The 17,120-nt window shown below is 46.6% G+C and overlaps 1 protein-coding gene and 1 long non-coding RNA gene across 36 annotated transcripts in view; both read right to left on the bottom strand.

Moving 5' to 3' along the window:
* Nucleotides 1–17,120, bottom strand: part of LOC148385753 (uncharacterized) — a 226,599-nt gene that overhangs the window by 123,693 nt on the left and 85,786 nt on the right. For 34 of the 35 annotated variants that reach the window (XR_015853117.1, XR_015853121.1, XR_015853119.1 and 31 more), the window contains one exon: nucleotides 13,886–14,056. Coding sequence is in view for 7 of the 35 variants with exons in the window: in XM_088356378.1 (XP_088212504.1) it covers nucleotides 13,886–14,056 (171 nt within the window). In the remaining 28 variants the exon portion in view is untranslated. Of the gene's footprint in view, nucleotides 1–13,684; nucleotides 13,763–13,885; nucleotides 14,057–17,120 lie in introns of all 35 variants that reach the window. The other variant, XR_015853110.1, reaches the window with a different exon arrangement.
* LOC148385767 (uncharacterized) lies at nucleotides 382–2,605 on the bottom strand. Its single transcript, XR_015863522.1, has 4 exons — nucleotides 2,417–2,605; nucleotides 2,179–2,292; nucleotides 676–1,947; nucleotides 382–539 (listed from the first exon to the last, which is right to left on the bottom strand). It is a non-coding gene; the product is annotated as an uncharacterized LOC148385767 (long non-coding RNA).

Below are 17,120 nucleotides of genomic sequence, written 5' to 3' on the forward strand. Positions count from 1 at the left end.
GACTCCAGATCTGCTACTCTGCTTTGATAGTGACCCATTTCTACCATCAGCTTTTCTCTGGTCTGAAAGGAGGAGGAGGGAGGCTCCTCCTCCTCCTTTCAGACCAGAGAACACCCGAGGCTGGGTGAGAACGGGGAGGCTGCGACCCGGCCGGGGGTTGCGGGAAGGGGCGCCACCTTGATCTCCTTCTCGGCGTCGTAGTCCCCTTTCGCTGGTCTGGGCTAGCAGAGCGTAGGCTCGTTGCAGCGCTTGATATTCTTGCGTCAGCTGGCGGTAGCGAAGCTCCGCCTCTTCATGCACACACCAATGCAACACAGCACTAGTACCAGAATCAGTCAGACCGGCGACAAAGCACCCGCGACGCAAAGACGAGTCCGATTCCAGGCTGAAGAGGAATGTTTGGTGCCAATACGCTGGCAGAAATGGCGGGCTACCTCTTCGGGTTCCGTGTCGGGGGTTCTGTCGGTGTGAAAAGACAAGGACGATCCGTCCGAGTCCACCAACACGTCTTCGTCGTAGCCGTAAAATGTTTCGATGACCTGCGGGCGCGGAAGCGAACATCTCTCTGAACAAACTGAAGCGACACCTCACGATGAATCGACGAGAGGAACGATAGCGAGAAAAAGGCCATTTCATCTTGCGCAACACCAAGCAGCCGCAAACAAACAGACTCACCTTGCAGGACCTCACGCTTTGTTCCTCCTCAGAGATTCTCGACGTCGGTATCGTAGCAGCAAATCTCTCTCCTGTCGACACAAATAATCCGCCTTTGAGATTCTTTGGATGCAAAGGGAACGAACGGCTCCGGCGCAGAAACAAACGCGACTCACAATGACATTTCTGACATGAGCTCCTGTCTCCAGAGCCTGAAAAACACGTCACCGGCGATGATTGGAGGGACGCTCGTCTTTTCCAAAAGTGACAACTACAGGGTGTGTCAGGGTTTTCCAGATTATCTTTATCGTATCATTGTGTTGCTTTGACTTTGACTGCGACCTGTAATAAATAATATTATTTATCCCTTATTTATCCCTATCGCTTATCCCTTCCTACACAAAGTCGTAAAACACCCCTTGCTATGTTTTGACTAGAGGTCAAGGGCTTCCTCTATTCAATCCACTCTTACACCCACCCTGTTTCTCTTAATTAAAATGCTCGTGCAGGAGCCGAGAGTCAGACTTCATTCGTACAACGGATGGACTCTCCACCTGCAGGTGTCCAAAAGAACTTACTTGTCTCCCGTGTGGTTCTTGCAAAATAAGTTGGAGCGAGCGCAACTCTAACAGGGTGCATTTTGCCACTAGCTGCCTACGGACAATGACGTCGCGCTCGCGGCTCATGGTTGACGGGCTGAGCAGCCGGGCAAGTCCGTCGTTTTCAGCGCACAGCGAGTGGCAAAGGCGCTGACAAAACGGGAGCTTTGAGCTGCTGAAAACGGCAAAACAAGTCTAAAGCGTGTTCAAACGCGTGCGCACAATGCTCCTGCTTGAAAGGTCGGAATTTAAGGGGCCAATTTTTTGGATGGCGGCCGCCGGCCAAGCTTTGGACGGAAAAGGTTTCCTGGCGACAGCGAGCGAGCGCGGCGCTGCCGTACGTGCACCGAGTCGCCTGCCTGAAGACCTTGGACAAGTCGTCGATGATGTGCCGCTGCTCCACAACTTGAAGGAACTCCATTTCACCGTCCTGCTGGCCGCAACCGCGGTCCAGGTCATTGAGCGAACTAGGCCTTCTCTGTGGAACACAAATGCAGTGGACTCTGTTGGCACGCCGCCGTTGTCCGCGTCGACTTACCAAGCTTGCCATCTCCTCGTTCTCCTGGGTGACAAAGCGCACTTTGTTTTCAAGGCGACACAGCACCAGCGAGAGTTCTTCATTCTTCCTGCTCAGGCGTTTGTTTTTGTACAGGAGTGGCAGAAACTGGCTTTCTGTTTCTCTCAGTCGCTTTAGCTGCAAGCATGAAGTGCGGGATGTGAAAGACGCACAACACGCGGGCCAGAACGTATCCATTCCTTTTGCATCGGTTTGAACGGAATCGTGGCTTTGGCTCCCAATAAAAGACATCTACCAGGCAACCGACTCGCCGCGCCGCTCAACTAATAAGCAAGCGCAATGGGTGCCTCGCTGGATGGCGCGCATCAAACGTAGCGCAAACCTTCAAGCGTGCCGTCAATAAATTACCAGTTCATTGCGCTCTTCAGAAAGCAGGGCGTTTCGATCCTCCAGTTTCCTGATGACTGCGCTGAGCTCAGCGATTTTCAGATGAAACCGTCGCGTGTCCCGATCCTCCTGAGACTGAAAACGCCCCGCAACACACACACACAAGCACTCGTTCAAAGTTCAAAACTGTTTTTGTGCTACCTTCCTCCAGCAACGAACTAAGTCATGCGTACTGCAAGTGTGTGATGAGGTGGCTTACGCAATGAAGAGGATTGCTAGTAGCGGCGTTGACCCCACTTCCAGGGTAGTTTAGGCCCGCCCTTTGGGAATCCCTCAGGGCAGCGATCTGCTGCTCGGCAGCCTGAGTCTGCAGCTGAAGGCGGTGGACGTGGCCGGCCCCAGGGCTTCATCCAAAACACTAACCGCTCTGTCTTTCAGCTTGATCTCATCCGTCTGGATGTACAAACGGGGAGCGCTCAGGCAGGCGGGCAAACTCATTTGCCAGAATTGTGACAAAAACAAAGAGAGCAACCGGCCAATTTTTTTCTGGAATCGACTAGAACACCTTTGCTGTGACAAAAGCGAAGCGAGCAACCGGACATTTTCTTCTTGTGAAATAGAATAGAATAGAATGCCTTAGGTGTCATTGCACTGCAGGTATACAACGAAATTGGGAACATAGCCACGCACCGCGCATCTGATCAGTCCTACCAGTCGGCGGATCTCCCTCTCGCAGTCTCTCTTGGTTCGGCTCAGCTCCTCCCGATGCTGGTGATGAGCCGATCGGAGCTCGGCCGCTCGGGACTGCCAGGCCTGCTGGGCCGCTGCCAGGGCTTCTTCCGCGCTCCTGGTGGAGGCGACACCGCTCGGTCTCCCGACACCGCCGCGTCTCCTCCACCTCCGCCAGCAAAGCGCCCCCCCTCCTCACCTGAGCAGACATTGCGCCACACCGGGCCGTTGAGACCGCAACGGAGCGCCGCGACGCTTACTGGGGACAAGCTACACAATACGGTAGCGGCCGCATCGAAGCCCGACGTGGCGTGCGGATAGTCAGACACGGATAGAGCGGATCACCTTGTCCATGGAGCCGTCCCTCAGGCTGAGGACCAAGGCATTCAGTCGCTGGATCTCTCCATCTTTGATTTTGATCACTCTCATCAGCTCCATTTCATGCTGCCGCAGTAATGTCTCCCTGGTAATGGCTAACTCTTTCTGCTTCTCCTCATGGAGTTTGCTTTTGAGTTCCGTCATGGCGGCGGTGGCACGGTGGTGCTCCGCCCGCAGGTCCTGACTTCTCTCTCTCTCCAGACAGCTGACCTGACATGACTTAGACTTAGACAAACTTTATTGTCATCTTGTCTGCACATGGTGCATACAAAACGAAATTCCGTTGCATACGTCTTACAACAAAGTAGTGATATTGCAGTTGAATAGAAGTAACATATCCTATGAAAATATATATATATACATATATACTATATATATATATATATATATATATATTAAAAATAAGTATAAAGTGCAGCAGTGATAATTATGCAATAGTGCAAGTAGGCAAAACAGTATTCAAGAGTGTGCAGAGGAATGCTAAACCATGTATTAAACTTCTATTTAAAGGGTTTATACAAGTTCAGTAAAGTTGGTAGTGCGAGATAGCGCAAGATAGAGGTCCGTAGTGTCATAAAGTACAGTTCTGTGAATGTGTGATGCAGAGTTCAGTTTAGAGCTCAACAGTTCTAGTGTTCAACAGTCTGATGACAGCAGGGAAAAAGCTGTTGCAGAACCTGGTGGACCTGCAGCGGATGCTGCAAACCTCTTCCCAGAGGGCAGCAGGGAGAACAGTCCATGGTGGGGGTGTGATGGGTCATTGATGATGTTACGGGCACGGGACATGCAGCGCTGAGATGAAATGTCCTGAATGGAGGGAAGAGGAGCCCCTATGATCCTCTCTGCTGTCCTCACCACTCTCCTCACGTTCTTCCAATCGGAGGCGGTGCAGCCTCCACACCACACAGAGAGACAGCTTGTCAGAATGCTCTCTATGGTGCTCCTGTAGAACGTCCTCATGATGGGTGGGGGCAGGTGGGCTCTCCTCATCCTCCGCAGGAAGTACAAGCGCTTCTGTGCCCTCTTGACCAGTGCCGTAGTGTTCATAGTCCAGGTGAGGTCTTCTGTGATGTGGACCCCCAGGAATTTGGTGGTGCTGACCACCTCCACAGCTGAGCTGTTGATGATCAGTGGAGCGTGGTGAGGCTGTTTTTTCCTGAAGTCGACGATGATCTCCTTCATCTTCTCCTCATTCAGGATCAGGCTGTTTTCTCTGCACCAGCCCACCAGCTGCTCCACCTCCTCTCTGTAGTCCAGGTCGTTGTTGTCTCTGATGAGCCCCACCACCGTTGTGTCGTCTGCTGACTTCACGATGTGATTGGTGGTGAACCTGAGGACGCAGTCGTGTGTCATCAGGGTGCACAGCAGGGGGCTCAGGACGCAGCCCTGAAGGGAGCCTGTGCTGAGGGTGATGACATCAGAGGTGTTCTGTCCGACCCGGACTGACTGAGGTCTGTTGGTGAGGAAGTCTAGCAGCCAGTTGCGAAGGGGGGTGTTGAAGCCCAGGTGTTCCAATTTTCCTACCAGATGCTGTGGGATGATGGTGTTAAACGCTGAGCTGAAGTCCAGGAACAGCCTCCGCACATGGGTGTTCTTCTCCTCCAGGTGAGCCAGGCTCAGGTGAAGAACGGAGGAGATGGCGTCCTGAGTGGAGCGGTTTTGCCGGTCGGCAAACTGGAACGGGTCAAATAATAGGGGGAGTCTGGAAACGATGTGACCTTTAAGCAGCCTTTCGAAGCACTTCATCATAACCGGAGTCAGTGCAACAGGCCGGTAATCATTAAATGAGGTGATTTGAGGTTTCTTCGGCACCGGAATGATGGAGGCAGTCTTAAAGCACGCCGGCACTGTGGCTTGGCCCAGCGAGGTGTTAAAAATGTCTGTGATGACCCCAGCCAGATGACTTGCACATTCCCTGAACACACGCCCAGGAATGTTGTCGGGGCCAGGGGCCTTACAGGGGTTGACTCTCCTCAGGGTCTTCAACACATCGGCGGAGTCAAGGCAGAGTACCTCCTCTTCCTGATGGGGGACAGTTTTAACTGCTGGAGTGCCGTTTAGTGCCTCGAACCTCCCAAAGAAGTTATTTAGACCATTTAGAAAGTCAGCATCAACTACACCCACCGGGGGGGGGGAGGGTGAGTTGTAGTCTGTAATCGCCCGTATGCCTTGCCACATACTCCTGATGTTTTTGACGTCGTGGAAACGATCCTGAAATTTTCGACTGCGGTCTCGCTTCGCTATCCTGATGGCACGGTTCAAGTTGGCTCTCGCTGTCCTCAGTGTCTCCTTGTCGCCAGACTTGAAGGCAGAGTTCCGCGCTCGTAGCGTTTGACGTACCTCCTCAGTCATCCAGGGTCGTTGGTTGCCCCGGGTGATGATATTCTTAGTGGTGCTGACGTCCTCGGTGCATTTGTTGATGTAGGCTGACACAGTCATGGCACACGCATGTCTAATCTACATCGGGAAAACTGGGAGGGAGGGAGGCAGGCAGGGAGGCAGGCAGGGAGGCAGGCAGGGAGGCAGGCAGTGTCTGTCTGTTGAGGTTTTCACCTTGTTCTTCTCCTGCTGAAGTTCTAACTGGACGTCCATCAGTTTGGTTCTCAGCTCGTCATTGGCGGCCTGAAGGGCGTCCGTTCGCTCCGCCTTGGCCCGCCCTGCCGGAGCTCGTTTGGACATCTCTTACTCGAGTCTCGCCCGGTCGTCAGTCAGAGATCACAACATTTGTACCTGGAGAGCACAAACGCAGCGCTGTTTTCCACTGGCTTCGAACTCAACTTCAATCGGTACCGTAACTTACAACATCATAAACATAGAACTAGCTTGACTTATTCATTGAATAAATGCATTTGGTTCTTCAAAACTGCATCACGCAACATAGCGTGACCGAGACGGCCGTTATCCACCTGCGTGAAGTTATTTGGTGAAATGAATGAGATGTTTAAGACACCATCGTTCTGTCTCTATGTAGATGAAGGTAAATAATCGATTGCTGAAGGTCCAAAGGTGTTGTGATAAACAAATAAACATATTAGTGATTAGTGACATATTTGTGATAAACATATTAGGCAGGATAATCACATATGTTAACGTGACTGCCCACACTGTATTTATTTATGGTTATTTGTTAAATCGAGTACTGTTAGACATGAAATAGGAAGTGTTTAACATAAATGGAAGACGAAAGGGGTACTCACCATTGTAGCTCCTGCTGGTCAATGATACGAGCCTCTTCTTGCAGTGGAAAACATACAGCCAACAAACACCGTGGAACCTAAAGGAATGAAATTAAACATTAACATTTAGCCTCAACCAACATTCACAGATACAACGCAACGCAAACTACACAAACGTAAATCTTTTTAAACACAATGAGTTGTACTTACCGTGTACGCTCTAGACGGTCCACTTGCAAGCGGAAAATAAAGATATTTCTGTTGATAATCGTCGTGTTTGTATCCGGTGTCTCGCTCAAGGCCATTGCGCCCACAGATTTGAATTTTGGCGAGAGTTCAGCCTATTGACGTCATTTCCGCGGTGTAATACCCGCATATCTGAAACGGCAAAGTTAAGAGTAGAGTTAAATAAAGCTTTTAGTCAACGCAATAATTTACAACCGTTGACCAGTCGAAATAATCGTCGAAATTTGGCGTCTGTGGCTGGAAGCAGACGCCGAGTTCGACATTCCTCCCAAACGCCACACTCCCTCGCTTTTCAGGGCTAAAAAAAAACAGTTGTAATTACCTTGTACGCTCTAGACGGTCAAGTTGCAAGCTGAAAACAAAAATATTTGCCTTGTTAGTCATCGTGTTACTAACAGCTGTGTCTTGTTTGCCAGAACTGCCGCTTTCCTACTTCCTGTTGCAAGCCACGCCCACGGATTATAATTTTGCCGTGAGTTCCGCCTATTGACGTCATGTCCGCGTCACATGACTGCGACGTAATATTATCTAAAACTGTTTGTGCGGTATTGTGTTGTTCTGTGCGGTATTGTGTTATTCTGTGCGGCGTCGTGTTGTTCTGTGCGGCGTCGTGTTGTTCAGTGCGACGTCGTGTTGTTCAGTGCGGCATGGTGTTGTTCAGTGCGGCATGGTGTTGTTCAGTGCGGCATGGTGTTGTTCAGTGCGGCATAATGTTGTTCAGTGCGGCATAATGTTGTTCAGTGCGGCATGGTGTTGTTCAGTGCGGCATGGTGTTGTTCAGTGCGGCATGGTGTTGTTCAGTGCGGCATAATGTTGTTCAGTGCGCCATAATGTTGTTCAGTGCGGCATGGTGTTGTTCAGTGCGGGATGGTGTTGTTCAGTGCAGGATGGTGTTGTTCAGTGCGGCACGGTGTTGTTCAATGCGGCATGGTGTTGTTCAGTGCGGGATGTTGTTGTTCAGTGCGGCATGGTGTTGTTCAGTGCGGCATAATGTTGTTCAGTGCGGCATGGTGTTGTTCAGTGCGGCATGGTGTTGTTCAGTGCGGCATGGTGTTGTTCAGTGCGGCATGGTGTTGTTCAGTGCGGAATGGTGTTGTTCAGTGCGGCATGGTGTTGTTCAGTCCGGGATGGTGTTGTTCAATGCGGGATCGTGTTGTTCAGTGCGGGGTGGTGTTGTTCAGTGCGGGATGGTGTTGTTCAGTGCGGCATGGTGTTGTTCAATGCGGCATGGTGTTGTTCAGTGCGGGATGGTGTTGTTCATTGCGGCATGGTGTTGTTCAGTGCGGCATGGTGTTGTTCAGTGCGGCATGGTGTTGTTCAGTGCGGCATGGTGTTGTTCAGTGCGGCATAATGTTGTTCAGTGCGGCATGGTGTTGTTCAGTGTGGAAAGGTGTTGTTCAGTGCAGGATGGTGTTGTTCAGTGCGGCATGGTGTTGTTCAATGCAGGATCGTGTTGTTCAGTGCAGCATAATGTTGTTCAGTGCAGCATGGTGTTGTTCAGTGCGGCATGGTGTTGTTCAATGCGGCATGGTGTTGTTCACTGCGGGATGGTGTTGTTCAATGCGGGATCGTGTTGTTCAGTGCGGCATAATGTTGTTCAGTGCAGCATGGTGTTGTTCAGTGCGGCATGGTGTTGTTCAGTGCGACATAATGTTGTTTAGTGCGGCATAATGTTGTTCAGTGCGGCATAATGTTGTTCAGTGCGGCATGGTGTTGTTCAGTGCGGCATGGTGTTGTTCAGTGCGGCATGGTGTTGTTCAGTGCAGGATGGTGTTGTTCAGTGCGGCATGGTGTTGTTCAATGCGGCATGGTGTTGTTCAGTGCGGGATGGTGTTGTTCAGTGCAGGATGGTGTTGTTCAGTGCGGCATGGTGTTGTTCAGTGCGGAATGGTGTTGTTCAGTGCGGCATGGTGTTGTTCAGTGCGGCATGGTGTTGTTCAGTGCAGGATGGTGTTGTTCAATGCGGGATCGTGTTGTTCAGTGCGGCATGGTGTTGTTCAGTGCGGCATGGTGTTGTTCAGTGCGGCATAATGTTGTTCAGTGCGGCATGGTGTTGTTCAGTGCGGCATGGTGTTGTTCAGTGCGGCATGGTGTTGTTCAGTGCGGCATGGTGTTGTTCAGTGCGGCATAATGTTGTCCAGTGCGCCATAATGTTGTTCAGTGCGGCATGGTGTTGTTTAGTGCGGGATGGTGTTGTTCAGTGCAGGATGGTGTTGTTCAGTGCGGCATGGTGTTGTTCAATGCGGCATGGTGTTGTTCAGTGCGGCATGGTGGTGTTCAGTGCGGCATGGTGTTGTTCAGTGCGGCATAATGTTGTTCAGTGCGGCATGGTGTTGTTCAGTGCGGCATGGTGTTGTTCAGTGCGGCATGGTGTTGTTCAGTGCGGCATGGTGTTGTTCAGTGCGGAATGGTGTTGTTCAGTGCGGCATGGTGTTGTTCAGTGCGGGATGGTGTTGTTCAATGCGGGATCGTGTTGTTCAGTGCGGGGTGGTGTTGTTCAGTGCAGGATGGTGTTGTTCAGTGCAGGATGGTGTTGTTCAGTGCGGCATGGTGTTGTTCAATGCAGGATCGTGTTGTTCAGTGCAGCATAATGTTGTTCAGTGCAGCATGGTGTTGTTCAGTGCGGCATGGTGTTGTTCAATGCGGCATGGTGTTGTTCAGTGCGGGATGGTGTTGTTCAGTGCGGCATGGTGTTTTTCAGTGCGGCATAATGTTGTTCAGTGCGGCATGGTGTTGTTCAGTGCGGCATGGTGTTGTTCAGTGCAGGATGGTGTTGTTCAGTGCGGCATGGTGTTGTTCAATGCAGGATCGTGTTGTTCAGTGCAGCATAATGTTGTTCAGTGCAGCATGGTGTTGTTCAGTGCGGCATGGTGTTGTTCAATGCGGCATGGTGTTGTTCACTGCGGGATGGTGTTGTTCAATGCGGGATCGTGTTGTTCAGTGCAGCATAATGTTGTTCAGTGCAGCATGGTGTTGTTCAGTGCGGCATGGTGTTGTTCAGTGCGACATAATGTTGTTTAGTGCGGCATAATGTTGTTCAGTGCGGCATAATGTTGTTCAGTGCGGCATGGTGTTGTTCAGTGCGGCATGGTGTTGTTCAGTGCGGCATGGTGTTGTTCAGTGCAGGATGGTGTTGTTCAGTGCGGCATGGTGTTGTTTAATGCGGCATGGTGTTGTTCAGTGCGGGATGGTGTTGTTCAGTGCAGGATGGTGTCGTTCAGTGCGGCATGGTGTTGTTCAGTGCGGAATGGTGTTGTTCAGTGCGGCATGGTGTTGTTCAGTGCGGCATGGTGTTGTTCAGTGCAGGATGGTGTTGTTCAATGCGGGATCGTGTTGTTCAGTGCGGCATGGTGTTGTTCAGTGCGGCATGGTGTTGTTCAGTGCGGCATAATGTTGTTCAGTGCGGCATGGTGTTGTTCAGTGCGGCATGGTGTTGTTCAGTGCGGCATGGTGTTGTTCAGTGCGGCATGGTGTTGTTCAGTGCGGCATAATGTTGTCCAGTGCGCCATAATGTTGTTCAGTGCGGCATGGTGTTGTTTAGTGCGGGATGGTGTTGTTCAGTGCAGGATGGTGTTGTTCAGTGCGGCATGGTGTTGTTCAATGCGGCATGGTGTTGTTCAGTGCGGGATGGTGTTGTTCAGTGCGGCATGGTGTTGTTCAGTGCGGCATAATGTTGTTCAGTGCGGCATGGTGTTGTTCAGTGCGGCATGGTGTTGTTCAGTGCGGCATGGTGTTGTTCAGTGCGGCATGGTGTTGTTCAGTGCGGCATGGTGTTGTTCAGTGCGGCATGGTGTTGTTCAGTGCGGGATGGTGTTCAATGCGGGATCGTGTTGTTCAGTGCGGGGTGGTGTTGTTCAGTGCAGGATGGTGTTGTTCAGTGCAGGATGGTGTTGTTCAGTGCGGCATGGTGTTGTTCAATGCAGGATCGTGTTGTTCAGTGCAGCATAATGTTCAGTGCAGCATGGTGTTGTTCAGTGCGGCATGGTGTTGTTCAGTGCGGCATGGTGTTGTTCAGTGCGGCGTAATGTTGTTCAGTGCGGCATGGTGTTGTTCAGTGCGGAATGGTGTTGTTCAGTGCGGCATGGTGTTGTTCAGTGCAGGATGGTGTTGTTCAGTGCGGCATGGTGTTGCTCAGTGCGGCATGGTGTTGTTCAGTGCGGGATGGTGTTGTTCATTGCGGCATGGTGTTGTTCAGTGCGGCATGGTGTTGTTCAGTGCGGCATGGTGTTGTTCAGTGCGGCATAATGTTGTTCAGTGCGCCATAATGTTGTTCAGTGCGGCATGGTGTTGTTCAGTGCGGGATGGTGTTGTTCAGTGCAGGATGGTGTTGTTCAGTGCGGCATGGTGTTGTTCAGTGCGGCATAATGTTGTTCAGTGCGGCATAATGTTGTTCAGTGCGGCATAATGTTGTTCAGTGCGGGATGGTGTTGTTCATTGCGGCATGGTGTTTTTCAGTGCGGCATGGTGTTGTTCAGTGCGGCATGGTGTTGTTCAGTGCGGGATGGTGTTGTTCAGTGCAGGATGGTGTTGTTCAGTGCGGCATGGTGTTGTTCAGTGCGGCATGGTGTTGTTCATTTCGGCATAATGTTGTTCAGTGCGGCATAATGTTGTTTAGTGCGGCATGGTGTTGTTCAGTGCGGGATGGTGTTGTTCAGTGCGTTATAATGTTGTTCAGTGCGGCATGGTGTTGTTCAGTGCGGCATGGTGTTGTTCAGTGCGGCATGGTGTTGTTCAGTGCGGCATAATGTTGTTCAGTGCGGCATAATGTTGTTCAGTGCGGCATGGTGTTGTTCAGTGCGGGATGGTGTTGTTCAGTGCGGGATGGTGTTGTTCAGTGCGGCATGGTGTTCAATGCGGAATGGTGTTGTTCAGTGCAGGATGGTGTTGTTCAGTGCGGCATGGTGTTGTTCAGTGCGGCATAATGTTGTTCAGTGCGGCATGGTGTTGTTCAGTGCGGCATGGTGTTGTTCAGTGCGGCATGGTGTTGTTTAGTGTGGCATAATGTTGTTCAGTGCGGCATGGTGTTGTTCAGTGCGGCATGGTGTTGTTCAGTGCGGCATAATGTTCAGTGCGGCATAATGTTGTTCAGTGCGGCATGGTGTTGTTCAGTGCGGGATGGTGTTGTTCAGTGCAGGATGGTGTTGTTCAGTGCGGCATGGTGTTCAGTGCGGGATGGTGTCTTTCAGTGCGGCATGGTGTCGTTCAGTGCGGCATGGTGTCTTTCAGTGCGGCATGGTGTCGTTCAGTGAGGCATGGTGTTGTTCAGTGCGGCATGGTGTTGTTTAGTGCGGCATGGTGTTGTTCAGTGCGGGATGGTGTTGTTCAGTGTGGCATGGTGTTCAGTGCGGCATGGTGTTGTTCAGTGCGGTATCGTGTTGTTCAGTGCGGTATCGTGTTTCTCAGTGCGGTATCGTGTTGTTCAGTGCAGTATCGTTGTGTTGTTCGTATTGTGTTTAACACTTAGCCTCTAACACTTAGCCTCTAACACTTAGCCTCTAGCATCTAGAAGGTAAATAAATAGGAAGGAAGGACTCACCGGTGACGTCTTCGCCCACGTCCAAGCGTTGTACTTTGTATTTTCATCCTTCTGACAGTGGAAAACATAGCCAACAAACACCGTGGAACCTAAACGAATGAAAGAAAACTATCATTTGGCCACAACCAACATTCACAGATACAACACAATGTGACGTGCGGGGTTGAGGTTAAAGGTTGAGTGAAGGGCCCTCGTTTTAAACTACTTTTTTGAAAAGGATTGGGAACAAGTAAGACGTATTTAATTTATTTAATGGGAAGTAGTAAGAGCTATTGAATTTAATCTATGTATTATATTCTATTGTATTGTATTCTGTTGTATTCTTTTGGATTGTATTCACACTAACCCCACTAAAACTTCAGCCCACAAAAACTCGCCTCTGGCGCCTAGCCTCTGGCACTTAGCCTCTAACACTTAGCCTTTAACACTTAGCCTTTAACACTTAGCCTTTAACACTTAGCCTAGAAGGTGAATAAATAGGGTTAAAGGTTGAGTGAAGGGACCTCGTTTTAAACTACTTTTTTGTAAAGGAGTGGGAACAAGTAAGACGAGGACTTATTTAGTTTATTTAATCTATTTTTGTTCCCTGGCAAAATTGGATTTGCTGAAATTGTATTTTGCCAAATCTTGCCTTGAGACCTGATAGGAAGTATTAAACGCTTAGTTAAATCAATACAAGTTGGTAATAAGAGCGAGTAATGTTGGTTGAACCGATGAATGAAGGTTGAAAGCAATTTAAATTATGACTTTGTATAAATACTAGATATTAACAGAACATCTACTGCGCGAAATGGGCAGAGTTTACTTGTTTGAGAAGGAGTGGCTTATTCAAAACTAAGATTTATTTAATCTGTTTGTTCCCAGGCAAAATTGGATGTGATGCAATTCCAAATTTCACCACATGATGGTGCCCAATTTTGACTTCATAGGACATATTAAACACTTAGCTTGTTATTATGTTCAAGGTAATCAGATTTGTTTATTATTCTAATGGCCTCTTCAAAACTATTCTGGATTACTACTTTGGATCTATTCTACATTACTTGGCAACAACATACTCTGTAACAGATTAGGCAGTATAATCATATCTGTTAACTTGAGAGTGCCCACACTCAATCTACTTATCGTGATGTGTTAAATCAATTACTGTTAGACATTATTTGTCTGATAATCTACCAAATCTTTGAATTGAAGAATTTGTGATTTAATTAATAGCTTGTTGTTATGTTAAGGGTAATCAGACTTGTATATAATTCTAATGGCCTTCTTTTGAAAACTATTCTGAATTACAACTTTGGATCTTATATTACTTTGCAACAATCTACTCCGTGACAGATTAGGCAGTATAATCACATATGTTAACTTCAGTGCCCACACTGTATTTATTTATGGTTATTTGTTAAATCAAGTACTGTTAGACATGAAATAGGAAGTGTTTAACATAAATGTTATGGCTACTCACCATTGTAGCTCGCTCCTGGTCAATGATACGAGCCTCTTCTTGCAGTGGAAAACTTGCAGCCAACAAACACCGTGGAACCTAAAGGAATGAAATTAAACATTAACATTTCGCCTCGACCAATTTTCACACGTACAACGCAACGCGGCTACACTTCTGCTATTACAAACGTAAATCTCCTTAAACACAATGAGTGTTACTTACCGTGTACGCTCTAGACGGTCCAGTTGCAAGCAGAAAATAAAGATATTTCTGTTGATAATCGTCGCTGCTCAGTGGCTCACGGCCATCGCGCCAACAGATTTGAATTTTGGCGGAGGTTCGGGCAATTACGTCATATCCACGGCACATGACTGCGACGTAATACCCGCTTATCTGAAACGGCAGTTAAAAGTAGAGTTACATCAAGTTTTCTTGGAACCTAAACGAATGAAAGAAAACTATCATTTGGCCACAACCAACATTCACAGATACAACACAACGTGCGGGGTTGGGGTTAAAGATTGAGTGAAGGGCCCTCGTTTTAAACTACTGTTTTGAAAAGGAGTGGGAACAAGTAAGACGTATTTAATTTATTTAATGGGAAGTAGTAAGACTTATTAAATTTATTTAATCTACTTTTCTTCCCAGGCAAAATTTGATGTGCTGCAATTCCAAATTTCCAAAGTGAATGAAGGAATGAAGTCCTTTAAATTATGATTTTGTATAAATACTAGGCATTAACACAAAATCGACGGCACAAAATGGGCAGACTTTACTTGTTTGAAAAGGACTGGTTACAAGACAGACTTTTTTAATTTATTTAATGGGAAGAAGACTTATTTAGTTTAATTGATCTATTTTTGTTCCCTGCCAAAATTCGATTTGCTGCAATTCCAAATTTCCAAAGTGAATGAAGGAAAGAAGTCGTTTAAATTATGATTTTGTTTAAATACTAGGCATAGACACAAAATCTACGGCACAAAATGGGCAGACTTTACTTGTTTGAAGAGGACTGGTTACAAGACAGACTTTTCTGATTTATTTAATGGGAAGAGGACTTATTTAGTTTATTTAATCTATTTTTGTTCCCTGGCAAAATTGGATTTGCTGAAATTGTATTTTGCCAAATCTCGATTTGAGACCTGATAGGAAGTATTAAACGCTTAGTTAAATCAATACAAGTTGGTAATAAGAGCGAGTAATGTTGGTTGAACCGATGAATGAAGGTTGAAAGCAATTTAAATTATGACTTTGTATAAATACTAGATATTAACAGAACATCTACTGCGCAAAATGGGCAGAGTTTACTTGTTTGAGAAGGAGTGGCTTATTCAAAACTAAGATTTATGTAATCTGTTTGTTCCCAGGCAAAATTGGATGTGATGCAATTCCAAATTTCACCACATGATGGTGCCCAATTTTGACTTCATAGGACATATTAAACACTTAGCTTGTTATTATGTTCAAGGTAATCAGATTTGTTTATCATTCTAATGGCCTCTTCAAAACTATTCTGGATTACTACTTTGGATCTATTCTACATTACTTGGCAACAACATACTCTGTAACAGATTAGGCAGTATAATCACATATGTTAACTTGAGAGTGCCCACACTCAATCTACTTATCGTGATGTGTTAAATCAATTACTGTTAGACATTATTTGTCTGATAATCTACCAAATCTTTGAATTGAAGAATTTGTGATTTAATTAATAGCTTGTTCAGGGTAATCAGACTTGTATATAATTCTAATGGCCTTCTTTTGAAAACTATTCTGAATTACAACTTTGGATCTTATATTACTTTGCAACAATCTACTCCGTGACAGATTAGGCAGTATAATCACATATGTTAACTTCAGTGCCCACACTGTATTTATTTATGGTTATTTGTTAAATCAAGTACTGTTAGACATGAAATAGGAAGTGTTTAACATAAATGTTATGGCTACTCACCATTGTAGCTCGCTCCTGGTCAATGATACGAGCCTCTTCTTGCAGTGGAAAACTTGCAGCCAACAAACACCGTGGAACCTAAAGGAATGAAATTAAACATTAACATTTCGCCTCGACCAATTTTCACACGTACAACGCAACGCGGCTACACTTCTGCTATTACAAACGTAAATCTCCTTAAACACAATGAGTGTTACTTACCGTGTACGCTCTAGACGGTCCAGTTGCAAGCAGAAAATAAAGATATTTCTGTTGATAATCGTCGCTGCTCAGTGGCTCACGGCCATCGCGCCAACAGATTTGAATTTTGGCGGAGGTTCGGGCAATTACGTCATATCCGCGGCATTTGACTGCGACGTAATACCCGCTTATCTGAAACGGCAGTTAAAAGTAGAGTTACATCAAGTTTTCTTGGAACCTAAACGAATGAAAGAAAACTATCATTTGGCCACAACCAACATTCACAGATACAACACAACGTGCGGGGTTGAGGTTAAAGATTGAGTGAAGGGCCCTCGTTTTAAACTACTGTTTTGAAAAGGAGTGGGAACAAGTAAGACGTATTTAATTTATTTAATGGGAAGTAGTAAGACTTATTAAATTTATTTAATCTACTTTTCTTCCCAGGCAAAATTTGATGTGCTGCAATTCCAAATTTCCAAAGTGAATGAAGGAATGAAGTCCTTTAAATTATGATTTTGTATAAATACTAGGCATTAACACAAAATCGACGGCACAAAATGGGCAGACTTTACTTGTTTGAAAAGGACTGGTTACAAGACAGACTTTTTTAATTTATTTAATGGGAAGAAGACTTATTTAGTTTAATTGATCTATTTTTGTTCCCTGCCAAAATTCGATTTGCTGCAATTCCAAATTTCCAAAGTGAATGAAGGAAAGAAGTCGTTTAAATTATGATTTTGTTTAAATACTAGGCATAGACACAAAATCTACGGCACAAAATGGGCAGACTTTACTTGTTTGAAGAGGACTGGTTACAAGACAGACTTTTCTGATTTATTTAATGGGAAGAGGACTTATTTAGTTTATTTAATCTATTTTTGTTCCCTGGCAAAATTGGATTTGCTGAAATTGTATTTTGCCAAATCTCGATTTGAGACCTGATAGGAAGTATTAAACGCTTAGTTAAATCAATACAAGTTGGTAATAAGAGCGAGTAATGTTGGTTGAACCGATGAATGAAGGTTGAAAGCAATTTAAATTATGACTTTGTATAAATACTAGATATTAACAGAACATCTACTGCGCAAAATGGGCAGAGTTTACTTGTTTGAGAAGGAGTGGCTTATTCAAAACTAAGATTTATGTAATCTGTTTGTTCCCAGGCAAAATTGGATGTGATGCAATTCCAAATTTCACCACATGATGGTGCCCAATTTTGACTTCATAGGACATATTAAACACTTAGCTTGTTATTATGTTCAAGGTAATCAGATTTGTTTATCATTCTAATGGCCTCTTCAAAACTATTCTGGATTA

This window comes from Syngnathus floridae, chromosome 16 (assembly GCF_059516105.1).
Source record: "Syngnathus floridae isolate MCC-2025c chromosome 16, RoL_Sflo_1.0, whole genome shotgun sequence".
Lineage (NCBI taxonomy): Eukaryota > Metazoa > Chordata > Actinopteri > Syngnathiformes > Syngnathidae > Syngnathus > Syngnathus floridae.